Source organism: Urocitellus parryii, chromosome X (genome assembly GCF_045843805.1).
Source record: "Urocitellus parryii isolate mUroPar1 chromosome X, mUroPar1.hap1, whole genome shotgun sequence".
Lineage (NCBI taxonomy): Eukaryota > Metazoa > Chordata > Mammalia > Rodentia > Sciuridae > Urocitellus > Urocitellus parryii.
The window spans coordinates 86,195,184-86,207,548 of record NC_135547.1 but is presented as its reverse complement, the minus strand read 5'-3'; the positions used below and the strand labels follow the sequence as shown (position 1 = coordinate 86,207,548).

Sequence of the window (12,365 nt, the reverse complement as noted above, 5' to 3'; positions counted from 1 at the left end):
ATACTATAAATTTTCTTTTAGAATTGCTTTTGCTGCATCCCATAAGTTTAAATATATTGTGATCCACTTTTTGATTGTGTTAAGATATTTTACATTTCCTTTTTAATTTCCTTTGACACATTTGTTGTTCAGAAGCACATTATTTAATTTTCATGTATTTATGAATTTTTGAAGTTTCTCTTGTTTTGGAATTCAAGGTTTATGCTATTGTGGTTGTAAGATATTTGATATGAATTAAAATTTGTTGGGACTTGTTTTGTAGCCCGAATTATGATCTATCCTGGAGAATGTTGTTTGCACTGGAGAAGAATGTGTGTTCTGCAGCTGTGGATGGAATGTTCTGTAGATGTTTGTTAGGTCCATTTAGTCTGAAGTGTAGTTCAAGTACAATGTTTCCTTATTGATTTTCTGTCTGGATGATCCGTGCATTGTCAATAGTAGGGTATTGAAGTCCTCTACTATTATTTTATTGTAGTGTATCTCTCCCTCCCGCAGCTGTATGAATATTTGCTTCATATGTATAAATGCTTCAATGCTGGATATATATATATATATATATATATATATATATATATATATATATATTCTACTGATGAATTGACGCCTTTATCATGATATAATGACCTTTTTGTTTAATTTTATGGTTTTGACTTCAAGTCTATGATGTCTAACATAAGATCAAGCAAATAAGTGAAATTTTTTTCTGCACAGTGTACCAATGCACTGTGTCACAAGAAACAAATCTAAATACTTGCTTGGTGTATCAGTGAAGAAGGAACATGGCCCCAATAGTTTTTAAATAAGTTGATTTTTTTAACAGCAACAACATAGTAATTGCAGGATAAATAAAAATCTTTTGTGGGCTTTCTTATATTTGTTGTTTTTTATTCTGAATATATATGATGAGGGAGCATCCTATCTTTTAATGTTTAGACTCTAAATATCCTAATTTGTTGGGATAGAGGGGGCTGTAGGAAGGGGTGGTGTGGGAGCTCTAGAAGGAACAGGAGAATCCAACAGGAACAGGGATACAGAATGGAGAACAGGGAAATCAAATGGAGAAGAGGAGTGAGTGATTGCTGAATAACGGGCAGTAAACAGAAATGAGGAGCTACACTGAGGAGAATGGAAAGTTGGAAGTAGGGAGGGGGAGGGAGAGAGGGCAGACCAGCAGGGACCGAGACCCCCCTCCGGAGGCGGAAAGAGGCAGGACCACTTCCGGCCAGGGAGGCGGGGGACTGGCTCAGACCTAAGGAGAGGCTTGGAGAGAGCAGACGCTTTCTGGACTCCAGAGGACGAGGTGAGCTGAGGTGCCCAGCTTTAGTGAAGAACCTCTGGGGGCCTCTGGGCTGAGGCTTCAAGGCTCCTGACTCCATATAGCCTTAAGGTTTGAAGAAACCCTACTCAGGGTTTGGGATCTAATCGCATAGAAGTGGTTGTGTTTAGCGGTGCCTGGACCCGATTCTCATGGGAAAAGGGAGGAGGAGGAATACCCTGTGGGCACTAGAAAGGTCTGAACCCGGTTCCGCGGGAGAAAGGTGGGATGTAGACCTGCTTGGGGTCATAGAAAAGGAAAGATGGAGAAATATTTCAGGCGGTAGAAAGAAGTGTGGAGGACCCAGTTCGGAAGGGAGATGAGAGACAGACAGCGGGATCCCGTTCAGGCTGGAGAAAGGGGGCAGGACCCAGTTTGGGCTAACGAAAGAAGGGGTCGGTACTGAGGAAGGAGGGGGCAGGATTTTTTCCTTTTTTTTTTTTTAAATTAAGGGGCTGAAAGGACCAGGCTCTGAAGGGAGAAAGGAAGGGCTAGAATCCGGTTGGTTCTGGTTTGAAGAAGGGAAGAGACGGAACCTGGTAGGGTTTTTGGAGAACAGGGAACACACAGGTTAATACCGTTGGATTTGTTGGTGGGGTATCCATGTTGCAGAAAGGGCGGGGCCGGGCACTTGCAGACGTGGAAAGAGGGGGGAGCTGTGTTGGGGAAGGGGCGGTGCAGAGACTTGCCGCAGAATGGAGGGAGGGGGCTTATTAAGGGGAGGGGAGGTGCGGAGAAGTACTGCAGAAAAGAGGGAGGGGGCATATCCGAAAGGGGTGGTGCGTGGCTGTACTGCAGAGGAGGGGTGGGCGGTGTTGGGGAAGGGGTGGTGCGAAGCAGTACTGCAGATCAGAGGGAAGGAGCCAGTGTTGGGGGAAGGGTTGGACTGGGATGTGATGCAGTTAGAAAGAGGGGGTGAGGGGTGGGACCGAGGTGTTTTGTTGCTCTGAGAGCAGGGGCTAGAGACGGTCCAGTCCATCAAGGCGCATGCGCACTGGGGGCCTCGAACGGGTTCGTCTGAGAAAGCGGTGTGCCAAAGGTGGGGGCTCTGTTTGGTGCGCATGCGCACTCTCAAATTGCAGTAGGGGGCGTTCGTAGGTGCAGGGGCGTTGTCATAGAACTGACTTGCCATCTTGGAAAAATAAAAACGCTGCTGGTGGCCGGAAACCAGACCGCCTGGGTTTCTAGGTAATGAGAACCCAGGAGTTGAACGGTTTGGGGTCCAAGGTTAGGTGAGACCCTCCCTGCCTTCAAATGAGGCAAAACCTCTGATGAATCTCCCTCTCCCTCTCCTTCTCTCCCTCCTTATCATTCTCCCCAAATTCAGCCTATTTCTCTCAGGCTTAGCTTTTACTTGGCTTTCCAGAAAGATGGATAGAAGAAATGACTATGGTTATAGAACAACGGTGTTCCAGGTGAGGCCTCTCTGCATTCTTATCATGCTATCTGCCCTGTCCTGAGTTAATTGCATGTGAGCCCCTCACCACCCTGTATTAGCATAATTGCCTGCCTAATCTGTCTCAGTTCTCCTTTGCATGGTGGAAGGGGAGGGGGAGGAGTGGAAAACCTGCCTGATTGTATCACTCCCTTCAATCAAACACTGTTCAGAAGAAAGAGAAGCTTTCTGGAAAAGGGTGGGCATAGGGAGGCAGGTAGCCCAAAGGATCATAATCCTAAGTGTGTAGGGCCCTCTGCCTCCCTCTGGGAGCCTGGGGCTTCCCTTCCCTCCAGATGTACAGACTGAGACCACAGAAGAGGACAGTGTCTTGCTGATGCATACCCTGTTGGCGGCAACCAAGGACCCACCTGTTGCCAACCGACCTAAGAAAAGCAAGACCAAGAAGACTTCTCTTAAGGCTGTTACTAAGTCTGCACCTGCTGCCTCTCCAGTCCCAACTGCCAATGAGATTGCCACCAACAAGCCCAAAATAACTTTACAGGCTTTAAACTTGCCCATGCTCACTCAGATCAGCCAGTCTTCAGCTACTACTGAGGTAGCCAATATTCAGGCTTCTTCAGTCACTGTTCAGCCTAAGAAAGCCAACAAGACAAAGAGAGTTTCTGCCAAGGTAGCCCAAGGCTCCCAGTCCCCAACTGGGAGTGAGGGTGTTACTACCCAACTCAAGTCACCCTTGCAGACCCTAAACCTACCGGTGATTTCACAGACTATCCAGGTTCCAGTTGCCAGTGAGTCAGCCAGTTCCCTGGCCTTGATAGTCTCTACCAAGCCTAAGAAAGCTTCCAAGGCCAAGAAGGCTGCCAATAAGACCATAGCTAGTGCCACTGAAATCTTACCAGCTCCAACTACTATCCACATAGCTACTACCCAAGGCCAAATTACCAGTGAGACAGCCAATATCCAAGCTACAGCAGCCTCTATCAGAACCAAGAAAGCTCCCAAGGCCAATAAGACAACTGCTAAGGCCCCAAATACTGACACAGAACATCTAGAGTCTCCAAATTCTACTGAGGCAGTGAGCAGGCAGATTGAGGCCACAGCAGCAGCTCTCCGGCCCAAAAAGCCCAAGGGAAAGAAGGTTGTCAATAAGGGCCCAAATTCTGCCTCTGAGATCACTGAGGCTCCACCCACCACTCAGATGGTTACAAACCAAACCATAGTAGCTACTATTCGAGTCAAGAGAGGGTCTAGGGCTCGAAAGGCTGGCACTAAGGCTCGGGTAACTGAAAACCAGACCCCAGTTGCTGACCAGGGGGCTCAGGTGAAGATGGCTGCCTCTCAGACCAGCATAAGCGCCCTTGAGACTCAGGTTGCTGCTGCTGTCCAGGCCCTGGCAGATGACTATTTGGCTCAGTTGAGTCTGGAGCCCACAACTAGGACCCGGGGCAAGAGAAACCGAAAGGTGAGATCTCTGACAGCATCCTTAAGTTTGTAATTCTTTTCCATTCCTGTTTTCCTTGTTTGCTCATTTCTTCTATAAACATTTACTGAGTCTTTTTACTAGTCCCTGTGTTCATATAGGATATGGGAGATGCTGATAAGAATGGAATAGAGTTTGTGACCAACTAGCAGTTCACAGAGTGGTGGGGAAGTAAGATATCTATATACTTAGATATAACCTGTATGTAATTCACCTTGTATTTACATAGTGGTCACCATGTTCCAAACTTTGGGTTGGATACATTTACAAAAGCCATGCCTTTATATCTTGAAAGGGATACAGGAACCATAAGTTCTAGTTTTACAGATAAGCAAACTGAGTCCCACTGAAGTGAAGTTACTTGTCCAGGGAGTACAGCTAGCAGAGTCTAGTGATACCCAAGGAAGCAGAGCTGTCCGAGGCCCTTAGGTTATTCTAGCCTGAACAGGGCAATTAAATTTCTGCCTGGAAGACAGTGGAAGAAAATCCCAGGACTCTGGGTAGCCAATGGCAGGGTCAGGCCCCACTGTAGGGGGGAATTGAAGGGGACTTGCTGGAAGAGACAGCCATATCTTTCACCATATCTTTCTTCTTTCTTGTGATGAAGTCCAAACATCCAAATGGGGATGAGAGAAGTGGCAGTAATTATAGGCGGATCCCATGGGGCCGGAGACCTACGCCACCACGAGATGTGGCCATTTTGCAAGAAAGGGTAAGAATCCAATGCTGCCTCCTCTGTTTTCTTCCTCTGCCTCTTTTCTGCCATCTTACAAGTATATTGAGATCTCACTATCTTTCCCTTTTTTCAGGCAAATAAATTGGTGAAATACCTGTTGGTTAAGGATCAAACAAAGATCCCCATAAAGCGCTCAGGTAGTGTCCTACCAATCCTCCTCTTTGAGCCACCCCATCCCATAGTCTGGGGTTAATCCTTTACCTTTATGGCTTGCTTATTCTCTAATATCTCTACCATTGTTTTCCTCCTACATTATCAGAGCTAGCATCTTTTAATAACCTAGTTCAAGGCTCTGATTGCACTGACCCCACTGGGCTGACAAAAGGGCTATAGTTGGGGCTGGGTTGTGTCTCAGTGGTAGAGCACTTGCCTAGCATGTGTGAGGAACTGGGTTTGATTCTCAGCACCACATATAAGTAAAAAAAATAAAGGTCCATCAACAGCCAAAAAACCCCATTCTTTTTAAAAAAGGGCTGCAGCTCTATGGCCCATGCTCAGACCAGGTGTTCCTACCTCTCCCTTCTTGTAGACATGCTGAAGGATGTCATCCAAGAATATGATGAATATTTCCCAGAGATCATTGAACGAGCAAGCTACGCTCTGGAAAAGGTGAATGGGCAGCCTGGGGTATGGGTGCACTGAGGAAGCCTTGAATGGAACAAAGGTATACAATCACAATCTCCTTCTGGGGAGAACCACAGAGGTTATCACTGTACAGATGGGTCCAAAGAGGAGCATAGACCAGCTATGGGTCGCACTGCTAGTCAGTGGTAAAAAGCACAGTGAAGACCCAAGCCATTCAAATTAGTCCTGGCTTCTGTCTGCTGCTAGATGAATATTTCAGATGCTCACCTCTGTGTCTCCTTAGATTCACACAAATCACAAAGATAAAGTTGATGACAGTAGTACATTTATTGCATGTTTAGTGTGCTGGGCACTTAGTTATGTACTTTACATGCATTACCTCACTGATTGTGCATATATACAAAACCCCCAGTTATATGGGAAGCTGCCTAATGCCTGGGAAACTCATTGATGACTGAATTAAAATTTGTGATCTCACAAGCTATTATTTTGTTTGACAGATGTTTCGAGTCAATCTGAAGGAAATCGATAAGCAAAGTAGCTTGTATATTCTGATCAGCACTCAGGAATCCTCTGCAGGCATACTGGGAACGTAAGCTGGGAAAGGGCTGGGGTCAGAGGGGGCTTCTACTTTCATCCATGGCACTACCCCTTTCTTGCTCTCTGTTCCAACATCCTCTTCTTGCTCTCTCCTCCAACATCCTTTTCTTGCTCTCTCCTCCAACATCCTCTTAGAGGATTGGAAAGATGGATCCTAAAAAGACCCTGTGCCAGCTCCTATTCATGGTTGGAGACCCATACACAATAGTAGTACATGATTATGATTGACTGAAGGGTGTAGGAGGCTGGGTTGGACATTCCTGCTATCAGGCTAGTTGTCTCTCCAGATAGAAACTTCCCAGGAAACCAGGCCTGTTGTTGCCTGTTTTCTTCCTACTGAGTGCCTGGCCTTGCCTTGGCAGAATAATTCTCATGGGAAGGCTTCCTAATGTAGGTGGATCATGATGCTCCAAGGACAAGAAAAGGTTGAATATACTTCTGCATATATATCTTTGTGTAGTGCTTACTCCTTCCTTCCATGCTCTGTGGATTTAGAAAAGAAAAAACTGCTGTCTCTGTCCTCAAGGAGTACACAATCTAACTGAGAATGCTAGACTTACCCCTAGGAGGTAACCAGTCCAGGCAAGGAATGACCACGAATAGAATCATGGCTTAGACTTGAAATCAGAATTGCAGAATCACTATAGACTCACATGAAAGAAACCATATCATGGCTTCACCTCCCAAGATCATGAGAAGTGGCATCACTGGGGTTCTGCCTAGAATTTGCTCAGGTATGAGGGCTCTGGGAGAGAAGGGACTCATATTGACTGGGTGCCCTTGTTGTGCCCAGTTGACAGGCATTCCTTCATTTTCATGGCAACCTGGGGTGGGAGGTAGAACATGATTTTCCAATTTTGCTGAATGTGAGACTTTGATTCATGGGTCTTAAGTGCCTTGTCTGGGGTCACATGGAGTTGTAAGCACAGACAGGACAGAATTCTCCAAAATCTGAGGGATCTGGGAGAGTCTAGACTTTTGAGCTGGCTGGTGTGTCTTGTATGTGGCTCCAGGACATAAACCTTCTCTGTCCTATTATTCCTTTAGGACCAAGGATACACCCAAGCTGGGTCTCCTCATGGTGATTCTGAGTGTCATTTTTATGAATGGCAATAAGGCCAGTGAGGGTGAGTGGCTGGGCATGCAGCTGAATGGGTGGCTGTGCTCTGAATTCCATGTGTTCATTTTCTGTCCCTGTCCCCTCTTGCCTCCCCTTGCAGCTGTCATCTGGGAGGTGCTGCGCAAGTTGGGGCTACGCCCTGGGTATGATTGGGCTCTCTCAGCGCTTGCTGTCCGTGTTGTCCTTTGGCAAGAGAGGACGGTCCCAGGATTGCATCAGCCTGGTGGTCTGGTGGCGCGGGTGGGGGGTGCTGGGCTGGGTGGATGGGGAAATGATTATGAACTCTTTACTCCCTTTCTCCTTTATGTCCTCCATCTGTTCTGAGCTGAGATGTAAGATAAACCTTCAGGGATCCCTGAGAAAGAGCCATCTGGCCTCCGGCTGCTTGCTTCTTCTAGTGGCTATGTGCTCACTACTTTCTTCTCTTCGTTGAGACTACCCCATGTGCTAGAGAGGTTTCCTTCCAGTTGGGAAATGCCTCTGCACTAATCTGGGCAGTTTTGGTCTGTGTTCATGGGTTATTTTTCCCATTGCCAGGGTGAGACATTCACTTTTTGGGGAAGTGAGGAAGCTCATCACAGACGAATTTGTGAAGCAAAAGTAAGTGGTGTTTGGGGGTTTTATTTGACCCTGATGTGTTCTGGGGGTGCTAGTCTAGTTCAGAAAGTGCTTAGTCAGTGCCTTCTTGATGCTGTCTTTAGAGGGATGAGCATCTTGTGTTCTAAAAATGAGTCCTGTCTAAAATTCCCATGGAGGGACATATCCAGGACTAGGAACAGACCAACACAATGCCCTTGCAATGGGGTGTGCTCAGAGCAGGGGGCCTGAAGAATGGCTTCTCTGTTTACAACACACCCAACAGCAATCTGGGTTTACTCCTCACAGGTGGCAGGATACATTGGCCATCCTGTGACATCATGCCCTATATACCCCAGGTGCCTTTGCACAGGGTCATTGGGAAATGGTCTTGGAAGGCCAAGACCATGAACTATGTGTGAGAATGAATCTTGGGCTGGAGAGTCTTGGAAATACCTCTGTAGGGGCTATTTAGCATTTGTGTAGAAGAGGTTGTCATATGAGACCTAGTGGTTAAACAACAGGTTTGCTTGGCTAGAAGTAAGCTTTGTTTCCTTTCCAAGGTACCTGGAGTATAAGAGGGTCCCCAACAGCAGACCACCTGAGTATGAGTTCTTCTGGGGCCTGCGCTCTTACCATGAGACTAGCAAGATGAAAGTCCTCAAGTTTGCATGCAAGGTAACATAGCTGCCTGATTTGGAATGTTAAGGGAATGACATGTCTCTGGCTGACAAAGCCTGCGTGTAGTAATAGACAGGTACAAAACAACCTGCAGTTTATATGTAAACATATGAAGCCTCATTAATATCCCAGAATGTTGCTAGAAATATAGTTTACATTGTTTTATTCATTCCTATGCTTTGTATTAATTAGTTCAGGCTTCTATAACAAAATATCATAAATTGATTGGTTTAAAAACAGAAATTTGTTTTCTCACAGTTATGGAGTCTGAGAATCCCAGATCAAGGTCCTGCACAGTTGGTTTCTGGTGAGGGCTCTCTTCCTGGCTTAGAGAAAGCTGCCTTCTTGCAGTGACCCTTCTTACAAGGACACTAATCCTATTGGATGAGGGCCCCAACCTTAAGACCTTATTAACTAACTATAAATTACCTCTATAACAGCCCTATCTCCCCAAACAGTCACACTGGGCATACTGTCATTTCCCATATTATGAATGAAGACACTTGGGTTCAATAAAGTTAAATAACTTGTCCATAATTTTATTGTTCCTAAGTTATCAGAGCTGAAATTAGATCCCAGGACTGACCCATGACAGAGCCTTAATAAGAATTTTAAAAAATTAATGCTCTTAATTTTATCCAAAGCTCTTAGTAGGTGCTTCACATATCATTACAAAGGTTCTTTTCTTTATAATAATTATTATTTCCATTTAAGGTGCAGAAGAAAGACCCCAAAGACTGGGCTGCTCAGTATCGGGAGGCAGTGGAGATGGAAGTCCAAGCTGCAGCTGTGGCTGTGGCTGAGGCTGAGGCCAGGGCTGAGGCAAGAGCCCAAATGGGGATTGGAGAGGAAGCTGTGGCTGGGCCTTGGAATTGGGATGACATGGATATCGACTGCCTAACAAGGGAAGAATTAGGTGATGATGCTCAGGCCTGGAGCAGATTTTCATTTGAAATTGAGGCGAGAGCCCAAGAAAATGCAGATGCCACCACCAATGTCAACTTCAACCGAGGAACTAGCACCAGGGGTGGTTTCAGTGATGGTGCTAGTGTTAGCTTTAATGGTGCACCCGGCCCCAGTGATGGCTTTGGTGGTGGAGCTGGTATTACCTTCGGAGGTGCACCCAGCACCAGTGCTAGCTTCAGCAATGCAGCCAGCATTAGCTTTGGTGGCACATCCAGTACCAGTGCCAGTTTCAGCAGTGCAGCCAGCATTAGCTTTGGTGGTGCACCCAGCACTAACACTAGTTTCAGCGGTGGAGCCAGCATTAGCTTTGGTGGTGCACCCAGTACCAGTGCCAGCTTCTGCAGCACAGCCAGCATTAGCTTTGGTGGCACATCTAACACTATTACTAGTTTCAGTGGAGGAGCCAGCATTAGCTTTGGTGGTGCACCCAGCACTAGCACTAGTTTCAGCAGCACAGCCAGCATTAGTTTTGGTGGTGCACCCAGCACAAGCACCAGCTTTAGTGGAGGAGCCTGCATTAGCTTTGGTGGTGCACCCAGCATCGGCACCAGCTTTAGTGGGGGAGCCAGCATTAGCTTTGGTGGTGCACCTGGCACCGGCACTAGTTACAGTGGTGGAGCCAGCATCAGTTTTGGTGGTGCACCTTGTACAAGTGCCAGTTTCAGTGGTGGAGCCAGCTCTGGCTTTGGAGGCACGCTCAGCAGCACCACAGCTGGCTTTAGCAGTGCACTTAGCACTAGCACCAGCTTTGGCAGTACACCCACCACAAGCACTGTCTTCACTGGCGCACTTAGCACCAGCACTGGCTTTGGAGGCACACTTAGCACCAGTGTATGTTTTGGTGGCTCTCCAAGTTCTGGTTCCAGCTTTGGTGGCACACTCAGTACTAGTATCTGTTTCGGTGGCTCTCCTAGCACCAGCACTGGTTTTGGTGGTACACTAAGCACCAGTGTCTCCTTTGGTGGCTCTTCTATCACCAGTCCTGACTTTGGAGGCACACTAAGCACCAGTGTCTGCTTTGGTGGCTCTCCTAGTACCAGTGCCAGCTTTGGTGGTGCACTTAATAGCAGTGCTGGCTTTGGCGGTGCCATCAGCACCAGTGCCGGCTTTGGTGATGCCATCAGCACCAGTGCCAACTTTGGCAGTGCACTCAACAGCAGTGCTGGCTTTGGCAGTGCCATCAGCACCAGCTCCAGCTTTGGTGGTGCACTCAACAGCAATGCCAGCTTCAGCAGTGCCATTGGCACCAGTGCTGGCTTTGGTGGTGCCATCAGCACCAATACTGGCTTTGGCAGTACACTCAATAGCAATGCCGGCTTTGGCAGTGTCATCAGCACCAGTGCCGGCTTTGGAGGTGCACTCAGCAGCAGTGCCGGCTTTGGCAATGCCATGAGTACCAGTGCTGGCTTTGATGGTGCTGTCAGTACTAGTGCTGGCTTCAGTGGTGCACCAAGCACCAACCCTGGCTTTGGTGGTGCATTCAGCACCAGTGCTGGCTTCAGTGGGGCACTTAGTACCACTACTGACTTTGGCAGTACTCACAGCAACAGCATTGGCTTTGGCAATGCTCCCAGCACCAGCGTCAGCTTTGGTGGTGCTCACAGCACCAGCCTCTGTTTTGGTGGAGCTCCCAGCACCAGCCTCTGCTTTGGCAGTGCATCTAACACCAACCTATGCTTTGGTGGCTCTCCTAGCACCAGTGCCTGCTTTAGTGGTGCCACCAGTGCCAGTTTTAGTGATGGACCCAGCACCAGTGCCGGTTTCAGCTTTGGTAATGGGTTAAGCACCAGTGCTGGATTTGGAGGTGGACTGAGCACCAGTGCTGGCTTCGGTGGCAACCTAGGCACCAGTGCTGGCTTCGGTGGCAACCTAGGCACCAGTACTGGCTTCGGTGGCGGCCTAGGCAGTGGCTCCGGCTTCGATGGTGGCCTAGGTACCAGTGCTGACTTTGGTGGCGGACTAAGCACCAGCGCTGGCTTCGGTGGCGGACTAGGCACTGGCACTGACTTTGATGGTGGACTAGGCACCGGCACTGGCTTTGGTGGTGGATTAGGTACCAGTGCGGGCTTCAGTGGCGGACTGGGCACCAGCACTGGCTTTGGTGGCGAACTAGTCACCAGTGATGGCTTTGGTAGTGCACTGGGTACCAATGCTGGTTTTGGCAGCACACTTGGCACTGGTGTGGGTTTTAGTGGTGGCCTCAGCACCAGCGATGGCTTTGGCGGTGGGCCTAATGCCAGCTTTGACAGAGGACTGAGTACCATCATTGGCTTTGGCAGTGGTTCCAACACCAGCACTGGCTTTACTGGCGAACCCAGCACCGGCACCAGCTTCAATAGTGGACCCACTTCTATTGTTGGCTTCAATAGTGGACCGAGCACTGGTGCTGGCTTCTGCAGTGGGCCAAGCACTGGTGGCTTTGGTGGTGGACTGAGCACCGGAGCTGGCTTTGGAGGACCGAGCACCGGAGCTGGCTTCGGTGGTGGACTGGGCACCAGTACAGGCTTCGGTGGACCAAGCAGCAGTGCTGGCTTCGGTGGTGGACCAAGCAGCAGTGCTGGATTCGGCGGTGGACCAAGCACCGGTTCTGGCTTTGGTGGTGGACCTAACAGCCTTGGTGCCTGTGGCTTCTCCTACGGCTAATGAAGTTTCAGGTGAATGCCATATTTCCATATCCAGAGTCCATGGGGTTGGGTATAATATTTGGGATATTATATTTAGAAGAAACCATGAGGGAGGGGGGCTGAGTGGGAAGATGAAGGCAATGAAGGAAGTATGAGAAAACAGTATATTTGGTCCTAAAATGTTTTTGGTGTTTCGTTTTCAGGTTTATTCCCCATGTTTACAGATACCACTAATAAATTGCAGCAGTCTTTCCCATGGAGCCAAGGTACAGCCTTGGAATCT

The 12,365-nt window shown here is 48.0% G+C and overlaps 1 protein-coding gene and 1 non-coding gene across 3 annotated transcripts; both read left to right on the top strand.

Moving 5' to 3' along the window:
* The first annotated feature begins 2,573 nt into the window (after positions 1-2,573).
* On the top strand, positions 2,574-12,249 carry Tro (trophinin). Of its 2 annotated transcripts, XM_026407395.2 has the most exons (12): positions 2,574-2,730; positions 3,001-4,176; positions 4,802-4,906; positions 5,004-5,067; positions 5,460-5,539; positions 6,016-6,107; positions 7,163-7,242; positions 7,336-7,378; positions 7,773-7,835; positions 8,375-8,489; positions 9,207-9,314; positions 11,738-11,899. In XM_026407395.2, the coding sequence occupies exons 1-12, from the start codon at positions 2,587-2,589 to the stop codon at positions 11,795-11,797; spliced, it is 2,130 nt and encodes a 709-aa protein (XP_026263180.1). In that variant the 5' UTR covers positions 2,574-2,586; the 3' UTR covers positions 11,798-11,899. The 2 variants fall into 2 exon arrangements, with proteins under 2 accessions (XP_026263180.1, XP_026263179.2); XM_026407394.2 differs by having other exon boundaries at positions 2,627-2,730; positions 9,207-12,249.
* LOC113195798 (small nucleolar RNA SNORA11) lies at positions 8,037-8,165 on the top strand. The gene has a single exon (XR_003302468.1). It is a non-coding gene; the product is annotated as a small nucleolar RNA SNORA11 (small nucleolar RNA).
* Positions 12,250-12,365: the final 116 nt, after the last annotated feature.